Source organism: Monodon monoceros, unplaced genomic scaffold (assembly GCF_005190385.1).
Source record: "Monodon monoceros isolate NGI ecotype Baffin Bay Population unplaced genomic scaffold, NGI_Narwhal_1 Super_Scaffold_6, whole genome shotgun sequence".
NCBI classification, from domain to species: Eukaryota; Metazoa; Chordata; class Mammalia; order Artiodactyla; family Monodontidae; genus Monodon; species Monodon monoceros.
Window position 1 is genome coordinate 54,520,801 of NW_021703783.1, and position 19,289 is coordinate 54,540,089.

The following is a 19,289-nucleotide window of genomic DNA, read 5'->3' on the forward strand; positions in this document are numbered from 1 at the left end:
GCTCCACGAGGGCAGAGATTATTTCTTGTGGTTAAAGTTGAATAAATGAACAAATCTATATAGAACTTCTGTCTGAACTCAAATCTAACCAATTTCAGGTAAAAATGTGGATTTAAACCAAGCCCCACTGGAATAAGATGTTGCAACACATACTTCCTCCCCACTTCATCTGAGAATCAAGACATGTCATACTTGTCCTCACAGATCCAAAAATTGGTTTGCTGTAGGTTTTCCAGGAATCACCACTGACAGTCTTGACACTGAATTGATAAGATCTCCCTGGACGAAGGCCATACACGATGCGTCCTTCTGATTTTCTGTTGCTGTAGGGGTTGAAGACTGTGACGGCATCTCTGGGGAACCACTGCAGCTCAAAGTCATCATAGTCTGTCCAGTCCGGTGGCCCTTTCCAGGTGATGGCCAACGATGTGTTCGCAACATCAGCAAATGACATAAGACTGGGAGGACTTGGGGCTGTATGTATGAGCAAGTAAAAAATCATGTAATCACTTCTATGCCATAACATATATAAATAAGATAGCTGAGCGACATCGGACATACGTTTAACGTACTTCATAGGAAGAGGTAATATGATAACATAATAATATAATAATAAGAGCTTCCATTTACAGTATTCACTACGTGTGAGACACTGTCCTCAAGTGTTTTATGTACATTTTCTTTAATTTTTATAACCAGAGATTTTTTACCAGGGTGCTATGGAGCATGAGTGTGCCCTGAATGGATTACAAGTATGAGAAGATATTTATTCCATCAGATTTGGGGATGTGAAGGCTAGAGTCCACAGACAGTTACATGCAATTGCAGAGAGCCTTGTTCATTGACCCCAGGGTGGCACACAGATATCAATGTTATCTGTGTGTGCCCAAGAAATAAGAAAATTTAGAAAGCACTGATCATAGTAACACAATGATGATGTATATGACTATCCCCATTTTACAGATAAGAAAGCTGAGGCTTAGAGATGCTCGGTGACTTGCCCAGCTTCACACAGGTAAGTGGTAGAGCTGAGCCAAGGACCTAGATCTTTTCACCCAAAGTCTGTCTCCTTTACCCATTCTATCACAGAGCCTTCCCAAGTTCAGGGGCTAGCACATGGTACCTCATTACCGATTTTATTTCTTATTAATAAGGCCGTAATTAAAACATGCCTGTGGAAGCTACTTCCCACCAACACTTGGCCATTGGCAACTGGGCTTCTTACCTGTTCTGCTCTCCCCCGTGACCTTGTTGCTGAGATCTCCACTATGAGTTATCACACACAGCGTGTATTTCCTTCCGGGAACGAGGCCATGGAAACGCCACTCCGTCAGGTCCTTGTCTTTCCAGTTTTCCTTCTTTGTGCCATTTGGGTTGTAGAGAATCAGCTCATAAAAGTCGAAGTCCCCAGAGGCTGGACTCCAGCTGAACCAGAGACTGTCTGTCATGTTTCGATTGGATCCCTTGAGGTTACTCACAGAGGCTGGGACTTAAGAGAAGGACAACCTTTACTAAAAACAAGACAGATAGAAACAAAGGCATTTTGGCCCACAGGTGAAAACATAAGCTATGTTGGGTGTACGGGTGAGTAGTGCTTATTGTAGAGTCAGATCTTGCTTCTACTTCAGGTCACTTGAGTTTAGGGGCATGTGGTCTAGAGACCTGGCACAAATTAAAATAAAACAAAGCACAAGAGGTGGTGACTTCTGTATGCTCGTTACATGTCCTCTGATAAACATATAAAGTGAAATCTTCAGAAATGACTAAGACTGGTCAAATAGTTCATAACTTAGGATATAAAAAGCCCTGAAAGTTGTTCATAAAATGTTCCTGCCCCTTCCAGTCTGGCCCATCTCACTTGGGCCACCATCCCATAACATCCCTCTCTGGGCCTCTTTACTTCCTCTCCATCCTCTCTTAGGTTCTCAGTTCTCTCTCTCAGCCCTTTCTTCCCCCACAATCTATACTGATGGAACCTCACTTGGGAAGTGAAGTGTTAACAGTCATTTCTACCACAGTATAAATTAGTCAGGCTGGCACCTGTCCCGTGGGTATGTAAGCTTCATGATTCTTTGGAGAGTGAAGACTGTTGTCCCTTGTTGGAGGAATTTTAAACATAATGAGCAGATAAGGGAAGACGTGCCTAGGGCAGATGGCCCTGAAGATGGTAACATCTAGGAAATTCCACTCATGGCTTATCCGCTGCTCTTTTTCATTCCCTCAGAAGACAAGCTGAGAACTCCTGCTGAGTGACTAAAATGAGCTCTTCCCATGGCTCATCTCACCTTCGGGTCTCAGCTGAAAAGCCTTCTCTGTCTAAAGGGGTCTCTAAGTCTTGTCCTGCCGAGTCACGCTGTGTCATAACATAATGTTTATTTCCTTCAGAGGATTTAAGGGGTTCCAAAATCATCACCCTTTAAAATCTGCTGTCCTGTCCCCTCCTCCTCTCTGCTAGTGTAGAGCCCTGTGAGGTCAGGGGCCCTGTGAGTCTTGTCTACTCTCCTAGTGCAACAGTGAGCCCAGTGCCTGGCACACAAGAGCACTCAAAAACAACTGTCAATTAAGAATAAAAATTGGGGACTTCCCTGGTGGTCCAGTGGCTAAGGCTCAGTGCTCCCAATGCAGGGGGCCGGGGTTCCATCCCTGCTCAGGGGACTAGATCCCACATGCATGCTTCAACTCAAGAGTTCACATGCTGCAACTAAGACCCGGCGCAGTCAAATAAATAAATAAATAAATATTTTAAAAAAGAATAAAAATTGAATAGAAAAAAATGAGATAATGGACTCAAATTATGGAGAAAGAGTAGATTCAGTTTCTTATTTGCAAAACCCAGGATGTTTCTCTCTCTCATTTTCCTGGAACTCTTGTGTTCACTTCATCTAGTGCTGTGTTTCTGATTCACAGCAGTCTTTGCTTGTTGGCCCCATTTGTAGCTGCCCTTCTTTGGACCTGCTCTCCACTCCATCTATTTCCTGTAGAAAGCTGAAAGGCACAGCTTGAATTGAGCCCTGATGGGTTATAACCCTCGCATAGCAGTTTGCTGGCAAGTAGAGGAGCCAGACTCATTTTTTTCACTAAACTCTATGAGGTAAGCACGTGTAGGAAACAAAGCAAAAACCAGTGCAAAAACTATTCTGATATATAATCAAAGGTCTGATTTAGGGTCAGAAATTTCATATAAAGGTCACAAATTTCATATAAAGCTACACCGTGGGTAGAACAGGAAACTAAGGACAAATCAAGGAAAAGCCAGTGAGTACTGTGACAATTTCCCTGCTATTCATTACAGCTTGGGTTCAGGTCTTACCTGTTCTACCGAATATGGAAGACTCATTAGACAGCTCCCCACTGTGAGTTACAATCACCATTTTGTACATTCGACCTTGTAGCAAGTTCTGGAAAGAGAAGCTCTGGACTTGCGGGCCAACTTGAGCTCGCTCCTGAAGAGTTCGATCTGGGTTGTACAGAAAGATGTTGTACCATTTGAGCTCCCCCTCTGAGGGGGTCCAGCTGAAGGACAGGTGTCTGGTGGCGTTCTCTGTGATCCTCAGGTTGGTGACAGCTGCTGGGACTAGAAAGGTTGAGGAGAAAGAGAACGAGACTGAGTTTGGTACAGCCAACCCTGACCCAGCCCGGGGTTGGTGCCTAGATGGCCACACTCCATCAAGCAGCTCAAAACACACCATCCCTGCCTTTAAGAATATTGACTACATGGAGACCCCAGAGCAAAGAAATCCGAATAATGTGAATTAGCGAGGCTGAAGCTGTTAATGTTAAAAAGCAAAACCACAAGAGAACAACAACAAAAAACCCCCACTAATGGAAAACTATCTTTAAAGACATTTTTTTGCATGTAAAATAAATGTTAGTCTGACCTGTGTGACTAAATGTTTTTCCAGTACTAGGAACTAGATCAGAGACCAGCAATCTGAGTGCCCTCTGAGAGCTAAGAAATGACCATTGGAGGGAAGGGCAGTGGGAAGGAGAGACTAGGTATGAAAGAAAGGGAAAATCAGGCAGAAAGAGAAAACTAGATTCAGAGACATGGGAAAGAGAAGGAAGAGGAAAAGCCAAAACCCAAAACCATTTTTTAAAAAAGGTTTACATTAGGATTTTGGAACCTTTTTGGCCTTCCGTGCTACCTGCTGGCAAGGTGAAATGACCTGCTTCCAAACTGTTGGCACAGATGCTGCCTGATACCATGGAAGTCTTAAGATGCCCGTGGAAATAGAACAGGACATCTGTCTCCTCTCTCCTGGGTTCTCTTCTCCAAACACTTTCTCAGGCTCTTTTGCTTTTCCCCTCTCCTTATGCCAGATCCTTAAAAGTTGGTATTTCCCATGGTTTCACCCTTTGTCTCCTTCATATTCTATAACATTAGCGAAACAGTCAGTCTCATTCACTTTATGGCTCGCTATGGCCTGCATGTTTGTGTCTCCACCCCGACCCTCCCGGAAATTCATGTTGAAGCCTAAAGGCCTAAATGATGGTTTCAGGGGGTAGCGAATGGAAGATGATTAGGCCACGAGGGTGGAGACCTCATGAGTGGGATCAGTGCCTTATAAAAGAGACCCCAGAGGGCTCTCTCATCCTTCCCACCATGTGAGGACACGGTGAGAAGATGCTCGCTGTGATGCAGAAAATGGGCCCTCACCAGACACCAAATCTGCTGGAGCCTTGACCTTCAACTTCCAGCCTCCAGAGCTGTGAGAAGTAATGTCTGTTGTTTAAGCCACCCAGTTTACGGTATTCTCGTTATAGCATCCTGAACACACTAAAACATGGATTTAACTAGAATTTTTGTCCAAATCTTTATCTCCAGCTCACTTTTCTGAGCTCAGGACCCCTATTATCAATAACCTATTGATCACCTCTCTCTGCAAGTCATTCAGACATCACAAACTCAGTTCAGAGCTGAGCCCTGTATCTTTTTCCTTGACACTCTCTCCTCCTGCTTCTCTTATCTCAGTTAATAGAATCATCTTCTACCAGGTAGAAACTGTAGAATCTTCTTCTGTTCCTCCTTTTATACTCTACTCAGCCACCAAGTGCCATCTTATCTAATGCAGGACTATTTCTTGACTATATCTACTATTCTTCATCAGGGCCCCTGCATTAGTTTTGCTTTGGACCCTTATCGTTGCTATGACTGCCATCACCTTAGGACCCCAGTTGCCTCTCTGACCACCTCCCCTCACTTTGCCGTCACTCACTGTGCTCTACCAATAGTGGCCTCATTGCTACTTCTCCAAAGCTCCCACCTCAGGTTCTTTGCCTTGCTGTTTGCTCTGCTTCAGGATGCTCTTCCCCAAATATCTACACGGTCCTCTTTCTCACTTCTTTCAGACTTTTACTCAAATGTCACCTTCTCAACAAAACCTTTCAGGACTGTACTATCTAAAATTGTTAGCGTCTAGCACTTGCTAACCCACTTCCTGCTTTAATTTTCTCCTCAGTATTTATTACCATTTAACGTACTATATTTTTTACTTCTTTATTTTCTTCATTGCCTTTCTCCCCTACTAGAATAGAGGCTTCATGACCACGAGGGCTGTTTTATTCATTTCTGTGTATCCAGCATTTAGGACAGTGCCTGGCACACAGTAGGTGATCAATAACAAGTTCATTTATGAGCCTGTCTCCCCACCTTTGGTCTCTTCTCCATTCAATCTATCCCCCATTGCCATCTGATTTACCTTTTTCTTTTTTAAAGTACAAATCTTTATTACAGAACGTTCACTGTCTGGCTGAAAAACTTTTATTGTCTCCTTTTATTTATTTTATAAGATGAAAAATAAATTCCTGAGGAAGGCACGCCAGGCACTATCTAATCTGGCCCGAACCTGCCTTTCCAGCCTCACGTCTCCACCATGTAACACACACTTCGGCCACCGCAAAATCTCCCTGCTCCTTCTCACACCTCCCTGTCTTGGCACGTGGTCGTCTGTCTGCACTGGGTGTCCTTCTAGCTTTTCTCCACGTGGAGAATTGCTTCATCCTTCATGACAGTACTGAAAGGTCACTTTCAAGAAGACTTCCCAATTCCACCTGACTCCATGCTCCCCTTGATGCTGGACATCCCTCTCTCACAAACAACCCTTATCACAATGTATTGACATTATTTGTCCATGTGTCTGTCTCCCCCAATTGTCAGTCACTTCTTCCAGGGCGAGAAGCATGCCTAACTTAGCTTTATGTCCCTATCGACATCAAACCCCTTTCAGACCTGGGTGCTTAATAAATAAATAATCAGTTAGACCAGTGGTGCTGTCTGAATAATGGCCCCCAAAGATGCCCATGTCCTAATCCCCGGAACCTGTGAATATGTTACCTTATGTGACAAAAGGGACTTTGCAGATGTGGTTAAGTTCAGGATCTTGAGATTATCCTGGATTGTCTGAGTGGTGACCAATGTGATCACAAGAGTCCTTAAAAGATGGAAGAGGGAGGCAAGAGAGCAGAGAAGGCGATATGGTGACAGACACAGCGGTTGGAGTGAGGCCACTGCTGGAAGGAATGTGAGTGGCCTCTAGAAGCTGAAAAGGGTGAGGAATGGCTTCTCCCCACGAGGTCTCTAGAAGAAACACAGTCCTTTTGTGACCTGACGCCTTGATTTTAGCCCCATAAAACCTATTTTCAGATTCTGATCTCCAGAACTATAAGATAATAAATCTGTGTTGTTTGAAGCTGCAAAGTTTGTGGCAATTTATTACAGCAAAAATAAGAAATGAATAGAGCCAGTTTTGATGCAAAATCTGAATTGGAGTGTGGTGGGCTGAAAGCTGTGCGAATAGGCCGACTGGCGGAAGTGGCAAATCACGGTGAATGTCCCTGCTGTGTCAAGAAATATATATCATCTCCCAGTGTTGCTTCATCCCTTTGGCCCTACAGTTCCTAAGGAATAGCAGACAGGGAGGTGTTGTACGAAACAACAAGCTGTGCGAATTACCTGTCCTGCCTTCGGTCTGGGCTTCCTTGCTAAAGAGGCCTCCGCTGACGGTTAGGATCTGTATCTTGTATTTCTTTCCTGGTGTTAGGTCTTCAAATTTGTGCTGCTTAGTCGTGGCTGCCTCTGATGTGTTACTTAGGAGGATCCCATTTTCACTTAGAAGCAGGATATCATATCTTTCTGCCACGCCAACAGCTTTCTGCCAACTTACTATTAAGGAGTGACTACTGTAGGCATTGTCTGCAGTTATTCCCTGGACGGACGCTGGGACTGCAAAGAAAAGAGAGGCCAGTTCCATCACTTAGGGTTAAGTAACCAATTGAGAAAAACGTCCCTACATCAACTGCAGATGGAAGATGATGCCTCAGGGTTGCATCATTGACACTTTCCATGTGCCCTTAGGAGAAAGTATTTCTTGGTCTGAATTATCTGTGTAACTGCTTAGATTCTCTCTTTTTTTTTCTTCTCTGATTTAGACGGATCTTGAAGTCAAACAAATAGAAAAATTAGTGGAAGTGACACTGATAAATATGCAGAGTGATGCATATCGATGTATCTAGAAAGTGGAAGAATGCTGAACAAATTTACATTCAATGAATACAGTTTGGATGACTGAATGGTGTTGCTTGTTTAGACTTTCATTCCCAAGATTAACTCAGGTCAAAGCTTTAAGCCTTGACCTAAGCAGTAGCATATAACAGTGTTTGTACTACAGCTCCTGATGTGAAAGGCCAGATAGTATTATTTGTTAATAATATTTTATGTCCTAAGCTTATATTTTTTCTCATTCTACATAATATCCTTAAGAGATCTCATCCACTCCCATGGTTTGAATTGTTAGCCATGTGGTGATGACTCCCAAATTTAAACTCTCAGTTCAGATCTCTCATCTATTTTTGCAAATGACATCCCTCTCTGGATGTTCCACAGACACCGCCCCCTCAACCCTCAAGATGCCCAGACTGAACTGCTCATCTCCCTCCCACCACCTCCTCATTGCCCTTTGTTGGTCCAAGTCTTGGTCCAACTCTTGACCCAAGCCAGAAACTTGTCACACTCACCTTTCTACAGAATCAAACACGAGTCTTGTCATTCCTGTCTCCTAAATCTTACATGTCTTGGGTCTTTCCACTTCTCTCCTTCTCTTCCTCACTAGCCTAGGACTCCATCATCTCTCACCCACAGTACTGCAAGTCCCTTGTTTCCTCACTTCCCACTGTTTCTAACTGTACACAGTGTCTGGCAGATTCTCATAGCATGCCATGCTGATGGCCCTTTAATCGCTATCCACAATTCTAAACACTTTAACAAGGCATACAAGGCCCTTCGAAATTAGGTCCATCTACCTACTTGGCCACGTGGCTCACATCGTTATTCTAGCATAAGTAGTGTATAGCTCCGCAAATGTGCCATGCTTTCTCTTCCGTCCAGGCCTTTGCTTTTCTGCTGGAACCAGATCAACACATACTTCACCAGGATAATTTCTTAGTATCTTTTTAAATGTTACCTCCTCCTGGAAGCCTTCCCTGACTCTTTTTGTTTGCTCCTATAGTATCCTGACATTACTTTTATTTTAGCACTTATCATGCTATACTTTAGTTGCCTTTTACCTGACTCCACTATATTGTAAGCTTCTTTGGTCAGGGGCTCTATCTTGCTGCTGAATTCCCATTTTCTAACATAGTGCTTGACATATAGTTGGAGATATACGTATATGAAACAGACACAGAGAAGGGCACAGTACAGAGGCCCATGCCCCACAGCTAAATAAGTGGTCATGAGAACGGAAGACATCTAGTACATACTGTATCACAGTAGAGAGAGCATGACGCTTGGAGCCAGATAGACCTAGATTTGAATTATAGCTCTAGGTCTTATTACATGTATCCTTGATAATGTTTTATAAACTTTCTAAGCCTTGCTTTCCTCATCTATAAATTGAAGATAATGATCTCTACCTTGTAGTATGGTTAAAGATCATTTTAAATGCCTGGCATTTATAGTGGTGCTGATAGCTTATTTTTGTTTTGAAAGTACTATGTGAATAGTGATATTAATATAAATAAACAGATACATTATTAATTCATCACAAATGAAGTAGATGGCATAGGTGTGTTTTTCTTTAAAGAATTTTGAGAAAGGGGTAAAATTTTGAAACACGCAGAGTTAGAGAATCAACTATTATATCCCTTAGCAAGTATAAAAATCTATTCACATGATTTCGTTTCTAATTACCTTTCATTTGTTTTTGAATCACTCTATTCAGAAACAAAAATGCAAAGAAAAAAAACATGAGAAAGGCTCTTGAAACCACATTGAATTGTACGAACTTAGTGGTTTTGAATTTGGGTATTTTCCATTTGTGAGTGGCCAAGCCCATCCATCGTCCCATTATGGAGAACTATTTGGCCCTTCTGCGGGGGGACGCTTACCTGTACGCCCGAGCGCATCTACTTGGTTCTTCTGGGACCCGCTGACAGAGGCGATCACGATCCGGTACTGCTCCCCAGCCTCCAGCCTGTGGAACGTGTGCTCAGAGACAAGCTTGGGGACCGTCTGAGACTCAACCTTTTGATTCTGCCTGAACGCTGACACCGTGTAGGAATCCACGTCCCCCCCACCTGGAGTCCAGTTCACCGTCAGGCTATCTGTCGCCCCGTTGGGAGAAACGTGAATATTTTTGACAACACTAGGAACTAAAAAAGAGAATAAATTTAAAAACCATCACTTAGAGAATGAACTGTGGAAATTTTCAACTAAAAGTTTCGTGCTTCCTACCTTTTGGCATCTACTGAAAAAATACATATGAAAAATATTGGTATCAATCTACCATTTTTCTCTGACTTTTCTGCTTGAGCTGAAGTTGATGGGGGAAGTTTAGAGGGACATCAAGGCCAGTGAGTGGAAATGAAGAATGCCAGTTATATAGTGAGCGCTAACTAGATTGACTTGGTCCAAGTCTTGGTTTTCTTATCTACTAGTTGTGGGACTATAGGCAAACTGCTTAACCCCTGTAAGTTTCAGTCTCCTTATCCGAAAAACAGCAATGATAATAATAGCGACCAGCCCATGAAATTGTTAGGACTGAACAAAATGTACATATAAAGTACTTTGCTGTGTGTCTAGTTCACAGTAAACTCTTAATAAATGTTAACTATTATAGCAACACTCCTAATAGAGTTCCAAAGAAGGAATATCCAACCAACCAATCAGGTTATTTATATTTAATCTGTAAGCCTCACAGGCAACAGCTATTTATATCAATTCAATGTTATTTTTCAGAAAGCTTTTTTTTCTCCCCCTACATCGTACTTTAGTTTTGTTAAACCAGCTCGGACAACATTATTGTCACTCTCAAGATAACCTTCTCCCTTCTTGCCACCCCCCCCCCAACCCCTTAGCCCTTTAAATCCTCAACCAAAACGCCTGGCTACCCAACATGCTAAATGCACCGCACTATCTAGTCAGGTTCTAGAGCCGGATTTCCAATTACCTGTGAAGCCCTCAATGAAGGCTGACTGCTGTACATCTCCACTGATCGTCAAGACAAGAATTTTATACTGGCGCCCTGGTGTGAGGGAGGTGAATCGATACTCAGTTGCGGTACTGACAAGGTGAAAAGGAGGAAATACTTTCATATCATTGAAGAGCAGTTGGATCTCATACTGGTCGACGTCCCCATCAGCTCGTGTCCATGTCACCTGAAGGTCCTCAGTGCTCCTGTTGTGCAATGTGAGATCCTTAACAGCTTCCGGGACTATGAGAAGACATTTCAGGAAAGTGACTGATCAGAGTTTACTACACAATAATTTATGAATCACATTCACAGAACTGGCAAACATCTCCCTTTCCCGAATAAACCACTTCAGCTACTTCATGCATAATTAAACAAGAAAAATTGGAAGCAACTATTACAATTGTAATTTTTTTTCTGGCATAAATCTTATATGCTAAGTATTGGTAGAATATAATTGTAAAATGAGTTTTGATCTCAATCCTAGGATAAAACAAGACATCTAGAACTTTAAATGCCACAATGCAGGAGGACAGGGAAGAAAAATGAGAAATTTGGTGTTCCTGCTACCCCACTATGCTTGCTTTTATCTGCCAATAAATATTCTGTAATTATAGGCCATGGCTTGGCTGAACGATGTTGGCTCCAACTGACTAACTGGGAATGTAATTTACTGATCAGTAAGCAGAGAAAATTCAAGGTTCAGATAAATTATTTACTCGATGACCTTCAAGTCCCAACCAACTACCAAATTTTGCAATCTTTCCACTTACTTGTTCTTCCATTCCCTTGTTCACTGGCTTCATATTGTCCACTTTTTGTAGTAACAGTGACACTGTACAACCGTCCAGGGACTAGCTTAACAAATATACACTCGTTTTCAGACTTGGGAATGCTTTTCGTCTGAATGAAGTTGTTTTTGTTTTTAATGGTGACTTCATAGTGATCAAAGTCTCCGGTGGCATGTACCCAGGATACCTTTAAATAGTCGCTCCTGGCTGAGTTGCTGATACTGACTCCCTGGACCTTGTCAGGCACTGCAAAAGAGAACAGAAAACAGCTAGAGATTTAATGGTTCTGAGGGAGCAACTGATCACAGATGACAACACGGGATGATAAAGGAAAGTGAGTAGATTTTTACTGTGTGCATTTACAAGAAAAATCTTAGACCTTCAGATCACAAATTTCTGGAGGGGAAAGATTGTTATCAGTTAAATCAGTTTGGACTGATTAAATGGATCTTTTTACAGACCTGATGAATTAATTCTAACCCTGTTGTTAGCCTACACAAAGTGTCATGTACAAAACGGAGCATTAAACATAATACCTGATGATTAATACGAATGATGGCAATGATATTAACAATTCCAGCATACCTTGGTGACTCAAGATATGATACTAAGTTACCAAGAAGAGTATACACAATCCAAAAGAAAAACGGAAGATGAGGAAACACATATGGTAACTAATACGTGAAAAGATGTTCAACATCATTGGTGATCAAGGGAAATGCAAGTCAGGGCCGTGGCACAATACCATTTTGCATCCATTTGCTTGGCAAATTTAAAAACTTGATAAAACCAAGTGTGAGAGAGGATGCCCATCTACAGGAGATTGGATGAATGAAATGGTATATGAACACAGTGAAATACTATACAGCAGTCACAATTTTTCTTAACTCAAAACACAAAAATATGGATTTCACCCTTAATATCAAAACACAAAATATGGATGAATCTTATCAAGATAATACTAAGTGAAAAATCTTAGTCCCCAAAGATTACATACTGCATAAAAAATACCTTTTTTTGTATTAAAACAACTAAAATTTTAAAAATATAATTTTAGGATTACATAAATAATAAAACTGCAGGATGGAAGACAAGAGAGAAAAATAAGAGTGAAGATGATGGTTACTTTGGGATGGACCAGTGAGGTGTGAAATACATGATCTGATATAGATTATTATCAAGTCCCTAGCTTTTATTTTGGGTAGTGGTTTCTCAAGTACATATTAAATTACTAAAAATTATTAACTAAATGTCTAAATTTAATTAAATGCCATAAAAACAAACAGCAGTGGCAACTGGTGCACAGGATCCTGAACCAAGAATTATGATTAATCCAACTTTGTACACCTGACATTCCCCATAAACATATAAACAAACGAACAAACAAATCTGTGTACCCATGGGTTTTTTCTCAATTGATCAATCAATCAGTGCTTGTTAACAGGAACACTTAAAATAAGGCAATTCTGTATTTTGAGCATGATATTAAAGATATTCTATTTTTTCATTTGGGGCTGTATTTTAATTCAAAATTAGGCCCTAGATTCATTACTATTTGGCTATAACTGGATTTTATAAATATTAATGAGAAGGAGCATTGAAAAGAAGTATGAACTCAATCAGATCCAGGGCCCTAAATTTCTATCTTAATACTAGCATGTTCTCTGGATTGGGTAGCCTCTGTCTGTGTCTGGTTTATGTTAAGGGATTTCTGCTCTGACCACATGCCACGCCTATGTCCAAGTTTTCTCTTCCACTTTCTTCCAAAGCATGAAATGACCCAGAAATTTCAATATTTTGGTATCTAAGCTACATTTTTCATGAAGCTTCTTAACACCTACAAGTTGCATTACTATCCTTTGTTGGCTTATGTGTGCTGGTTTTTGTACTGGAATATATCTCACCACAGATATGGAGCAAGGGCAGGTGTGCTTTTTTTCAAGATATTTATCTGGAACCAATCAGAGTGTTGCTAGAATTTAGTCATCACAGACTTGTACCGAAGAAATTCTGAAGTGACACTGTAAGTGTGGGCTAAGAAAGGTCAACGATCCAGGCAATTTACTGAAGGCAAAGCAGGAAGAAAAACCAGACTGAATACCATGCTAAGTCAGTAAGGGGCTCTCCAGGTGGAACTGCGGGTAATTTGTGGGACTTGCCTTGCTGTATGGTGAGATGATGTGATACGAAATTAGAAATATTGACACTTTCACCCGAAATGTAGAAGGCATTGAGACAATCAGCCAAAATCAACAAGGCAACAACTCAGACACAACTCTCCAGTTAAACTGACTTCTCAGGGGCAGTGGTTTGCCTTGATTAGTCACGTGCCAAATCCAAGTTCATGTTGGTAAAGCATCAAAAGGGTGCTTTGAATAAAGGATCACTTTTCTTGCATTTAAAATCAATCCTAGCACAAGGCCTTGCAATATGAAGGTCATGTGAATAGGAAACATTCATGAATTGACACCAAGGGGCAGCAAGGGGCTAGTGGTTGGATGACATATCCTTTAATTTCTGGCAATTTTTAGGCTCCAAATTAATCAACAGAAGACACTGACATAAGGCTGCTTTGTAAATAAAAATCAGATCTCAGTCAGTATCGTGCTTATCAGCACAATACGTAATAATTTGAGGGTAGGGACTATCTCTTTATATCCCTGACTAGTGCTTTCAGGGAGAGCATGACGTAGTGGAAACAGCCCTGGAGTGCGGTAGGGCTTGGCTACTGCTCAACCGTGTGACCTTGGAGAAGCCACAGTTTCTCTCTGGGACTTTAACTCAAATGAGATGGGATTAGATCATTCTTTTTTTCGCGCAGGCTCAGCGGCCATGGCTCACGGGCCCAGCCGCTCCGCGGCACGTGGGATCCTCCCGGACCGGGGCACGAACCCACGTCCCCTGCATCGGCAGGCAGACTCCCAACCACTGCGCCACCAGGGAAGCCCGAGATTAGATCATTCTAAGGACGCTTTCAATGCTAGCATGCTGTAACAATGTAAATCAGTGGTTCTTAACTTTCAGAGGTCACAGAAACTATGAGAATCTGATAAAAGCCATTCACTCTCTTTCCAAAGAAATGCACATACCTGCCCTATCCCCAACAAGTTCATGGACAATTTGGGGGTTACTACTTTCCTAAGGTCTACCCACGAAGCACTGGGTGAAAACCCCTGATCTAGGTGATTTCTGATTATTCATTTACCAAACATTCATTACTCAATGAATGACTCTGGAGCCTGCTAGGCTCCAGACCCTGTGCTGGGGCATTGGATGGTGTCAGTTGTCCCAGATTCTCATGGAAAAACTGACATTTTAAAATGCAAATATCAAACCATAGATCAGCAGGAAAGATTTGATAAAATATTAATCTCACCTTAAGCAGAAATCTCAGATGTAAACCCCAGGAAGCATAAGTATATTGGGAAAACGGTAGTTGTCTAAACTTAGCTCTTTCCAGCACATCGAAGACCAACCAGGCCTTCAAAGCCCTTGCTAAGAGTTTGCTCTTAGTCCCAGAATTATAAAGGTTCACATCTTCACTTTGTGTGAAAAAGGATGAACAGTGGTCTTGACCAACAGACATTTCAGGAAGGATTTCAGGACAGAGAGCTTTGTAGGCTCTGGAGTCATTCAGAACTGGGTTCAAATCCAGGATCTGAAGTGCACCGGCTCTTTAACAAGTTAAACAGTTGGACAAGTTACCCTGAACCTTGGTTTTCACCCAGTGCTTCGTGGGTAGACTTTAGGAAAGTAGTAACCCCCAAATTGTCCGTGAACTTGTTGGGGATAGGGCAGGTATGTGCATTTCTTTGGAAAGAGAGTGAATGGCTTTTATCAGATTCTTATCAGAATCTGTAAAATGGGAATAATAACCACAACTACCTCAATAAGGACTTTATAAGGATTAAATTAGTGAACATCCATAGAGCCAGGGTCTAGCAACCCTAAACAGAAATACCTGTTACTATATTTGAATATACTATGAATTCTAGCCACGAAAATGGTGTTCATCTTACTTTAAAGGTAACATCTGCTCACATAAGGAACTTCTTGCGTGAAAATATGAAGTCGCCATAATAATGTGATCTCAACGGTCTTTAATCCCCTCATTACAGAATTGCTGCAGATCTGTGATGCCCTGAACCACATAGCCGGCTGGCTCTCATAGAGCCTGAACCTCCTGAGATCCTCACCTGTCCGCTCTTGGCCGAAGGAGTGATTTTCATACTTGCCACTCCTCGTCGTTATGGTCACATTGTAGAGGCGACCCGGGGTGAGGGAGCTGAAGGAACATTCGCTGACAGACTTGGCAATCACGAGGGACTGAACCACCCTGCCATCGTGGGACAGTGTCACCACGTAGTTATCCACGTCTCCAGGAGCAGGCAGCCAGGATATACTGAGGTAGTCATTGCGACCAGAGTTGTTCACCCTTACTCCACTCACACTGGAAGGGACTGGGATTTAACAGGGGGAGAAAATTTAAAAAGAAAGGCACAGTCAAGAGTCTGAGTCATCTACTGCGGTGGGCAAAAACAGTGTGGACTCAGGAGATCTGATTACCCATGAGGTCAAGGAAGGGTGACGATTTCACTGTAGCTTCTGGAAGCTGAGAGTTCTTACATCATAAGATTAACCAAGACAAAAATCCAAGGAAGTCTTTTGGATGCCTCTTAAATACAAGGATGCTGCTACTGCATTTTTATGGTGTGGTTGTTTGTAAAGTATTTTAAGTGGAGGTTTTTTTATGTGAACGTGTCAGGAAGTCCCCTATGTAGGAAAGGGAACAGACATTAACTATCTAAATGAAAGAGCTTGAATCAAACCCATCAATAAGGAAAGGTTTTTGAGGGGAAAGGTGAAGAGTGCAATAGCTTTTCTAAAAGTCTTAGACATTGGGATAGCTTCGACCTTCTTGTGATTAATTTATTTATTCCTGGAGAGTCTAATCATTTACACAGGTGAAGGGGTTGTATTTCTCTTCGCAAAGCATTTCCTGCCCTCTAGTGGTGAGAAATAAACCTAAACGCCTATCCTGGAAGCAATAAGTCTGGAGACCGGACTTAAGGGCAGAAAGACATGCTGTGGCAATAATGGCCATTCTGATGTCCACCATAATTATGTGCTTCTCTCAGTTGGGGTTTTAGCGTCACAAGCATTTACTAAGAACCAACTATTTTCCAAGTATACAAAAATGGAAAAGATGTGGATGACTGTAAAGAGTTCCCTGCCTAGAAGCACAGTCTGCAAATTAATAATCATGGTATTGAATAATAGTTGTTCCATGTATTAGAAATAAATGCATGACAAATAGTACTGTCAGTAGTGAATATAAGAATAAAATATATAGTATATATGAACTGCACTACTGTTTTCATCTTTGGTTGACTGACTTCAGCTATATATTTTCATATAATTGTCAATAACCCTACATCACATATAATGGACGGGATTTGGCTAGATGACCTCTGAGAATCCTTCTCATCTAATATGCTCTGACTTTGCGGTTTAATCCCCAAAGTCTTCTGTGCATTTACAAGCACTTATCCATCACCAAAATTATAAACAGCACTCTACTAAATAATTCTGCTAATGCTGTTCCATGCATATGGACATTTCCCAGATATAACATTGAACTTTTAGCCATACTATTTATGTATTGATGCCTTCCATCCTTTTTTTTTCCCTGTCCTTCTTTCATCCATCTAACCATCTGTATGTCCCTTGGTTGTTCTCAGAATAACTATGCTTGTTTTTCAAAACTGCTGGGAATATTTGCAACTATTAACATTTTATTAGAAAAGATATAATTATTAAAAGTTTCACCAAAAATATAAATTCATGTTTAAAAAAAAGATTTTATTTTTTTTCTTTAGAATGAGCATTTTCTCAGGTTATAATTAGATTTGTTAAGCACATCTGATATCTTCAATTTTAAATATTTTGCCACCTTATCTAAGCTGGGAGGGTTTATATATATGTTTCAACTCTGTGGAAATATAAGTGAATTATTTCAACCTTGACTAATACTTCAGTAATTTGAGTAGATGGTAATGATTATCTAGGTTTTAGCCACTGAATTTTTTTACAATCTACCATGTACAGAATTTACTAATTGAGGCACCTTTCAAAATCTCTAGTTATTGTGTTTCTATAGTAATATCCCATTTTTCTCTTTTCTCATGATAATGTCTGCACTCAATGTGTTTGAATAAAATAACTGATGTTTATATTTATTCATATCTTGTCCTCTCCTTAAGACTTTATTATCATTCTTCAAAGAATTTCTTGTCTCGTTTTTGCATACTTCTGTTATATAATGGTCAAATATTGATACATCTGTTGCCATTAAAATACAGGTATAAAAATAATTACAAGTCCCACTTATCAAGTGATCTCAGATATCAAACTGTTTTAGTATAGCACCATACGCTGGACAGCCCTTGTGGTATTTTAAGATGGAAATTAACCTGTGTGGCGGCATCTGACTACTTGCTCACAAAACCATTTCCTTTTCCTCTTGGACACACAGCTAGACTGTATTTCCCAGCCGCCCCTGCAGTTAGGTGTAGTCATACAACCGTGTTCCCGTTAATGGAATGTGGGTGGAAGTGATGTGTTTACTTCCAGCTTTAGTAGTCTTCCGCCTCCCCATAACCTCCATTCTCTGAAGAAATGGAGAGACCTCTGAGAACCTAGAGGAAGAACCACAGATGGTAGGAGCCTGGGTCCCTTAATTACTGCTTAGAGAAGAACCAACCAATAGAGTTGTCCAGTCAGGAACACCCACGTTGTACAGTTGTATAAGCAGGAAATAAGTCAGCCTAATCTGACTAATACAACTGCAAGTCTCTGGGAAATGGATGCAAGATCCTTTTCAACTCCTCTCCTCAACTTGTTATTTCTCCTTCCCCACTCTGATACCCGGTGTTGGGGTGACTTACTGGGGATGGAAGAGAAAATGAAGGCTTAGATAGATAAGTGAATGGCAGAGCTAGGACCAGAATCTAGGCCTCTTGATTCCCCAACTAAGCTTTGCAGTCCCTCACCCCCAGTTATGCTACATTGATGGATGGTGCGAAGAACCATTAAAAGAGAAGAAGGAAGGTATCAGGAAGAACACAGGCAACAGTATCAGTTGCCACAGAATGACAGAAATGGGCAGACATCAGTGAATTTCTACCTAGACTATGAAATATCTTTTCAATGACTTAGTTGCTCTTTTGGGAGAATTAATGAAGTTAATGGTCCGTGGGTTCATTAAGCGGGTGAGATTCATGATTTTGGAAAAGGATATATCTATGGATACCTGACGCTGATACTCAGAATCTGAGCATTGGAAATATAGAGGGAGGAGACTGACATCCAACTTAACATAATCATATGAAATTAAACGGGCAAAGTCACTGACCTGAATTCACTAATAATTATTAAAGCTTCTATTGGATTTATTTAATTGTATATCTTTCTAAGAAACTGGAACATACATTTCATATTGTTTGTTTATGTTCTTTCTTTGTGTTGTGTAGAAAATTGTATTCCCTTCTCTGGTGCTGCACCTCTGCCTGACACATATGACCACATGACATTTATTTGATTACTTAGCTCTCTGCCCTATTTGACTATGAGCTCTTTAAGGTCAAGGAACATTGTTTAGGTGGCGTACGGTATTAAGCACTGTTTAATGTTGCTTGTGAAAATATATGGGATTGGGTAATTTTATTAGCTTAACTTTTTTTGTTTGTTTGTTTTTGTTTTTTTTTGTTTTGTGGTACGCGGGCCTCTCACTGTTGTGGCCTCTCCCGTTGTGGAGCACAGGCTCCGGACGCGCAGGCTCAGCGGCCATGGCTCACGGGCCCAGCCGCTCCGCGGCACGTGGGATCTTCCCGGCTCAGGGCACAAACCCGTGTCCCCTGCATTGGCAGGTGGACTCTCAACCACTGCGCCACCAGGGAAGCCCTATTAGCTTAACTTTTGACCATAGAAGTTGGAGATCATTTCTTTTTTCTGTGTCTTGAAACCAAGAATA

At 41.3% G+C, this 19,289-nt stretch overlaps 1 protein-coding gene across 3 annotated transcripts in view; it reads right to left on the reverse strand.

The window, feature by feature from the left end:
* Positions 1–19,289, reverse strand: part of PTPRB (protein tyrosine phosphatase receptor type B) — a 116,127-nt gene that overhangs the window by 41,268 nt on the left and 55,570 nt on the right. For all 3 annotated transcript variants that reach the window (XR_003791074.1, XM_029205019.1, XM_029205018.1), the window contains 8 exons: positions 15,454–15,717; positions 11,240–11,503; positions 10,446–10,709; positions 9,385–9,648; positions 6,953–7,222; positions 3,311–3,574; positions 1,226–1,489; positions 193–474 (listed from right to left, as the gene is read on the reverse strand). Coding sequence is in view for 2 of the 3 variants with exons in the window: in XM_029205019.1 (XP_029060852.1) it covers positions 193–474; positions 1,226–1,489; positions 3,311–3,574; positions 6,953–7,222; positions 9,385–9,648; positions 10,446–10,709; positions 11,240–11,503; positions 15,454–15,717 (2,136 nt within the window). In the remaining variant the exon portion in view is untranslated. The remainder of the gene's footprint in view (positions 1–192; positions 475–1,225; positions 1,490–3,310; positions 3,575–6,952; positions 7,223–9,384; positions 9,649–10,445; positions 10,710–11,239; positions 11,504–15,453; positions 15,718–19,289) is intronic.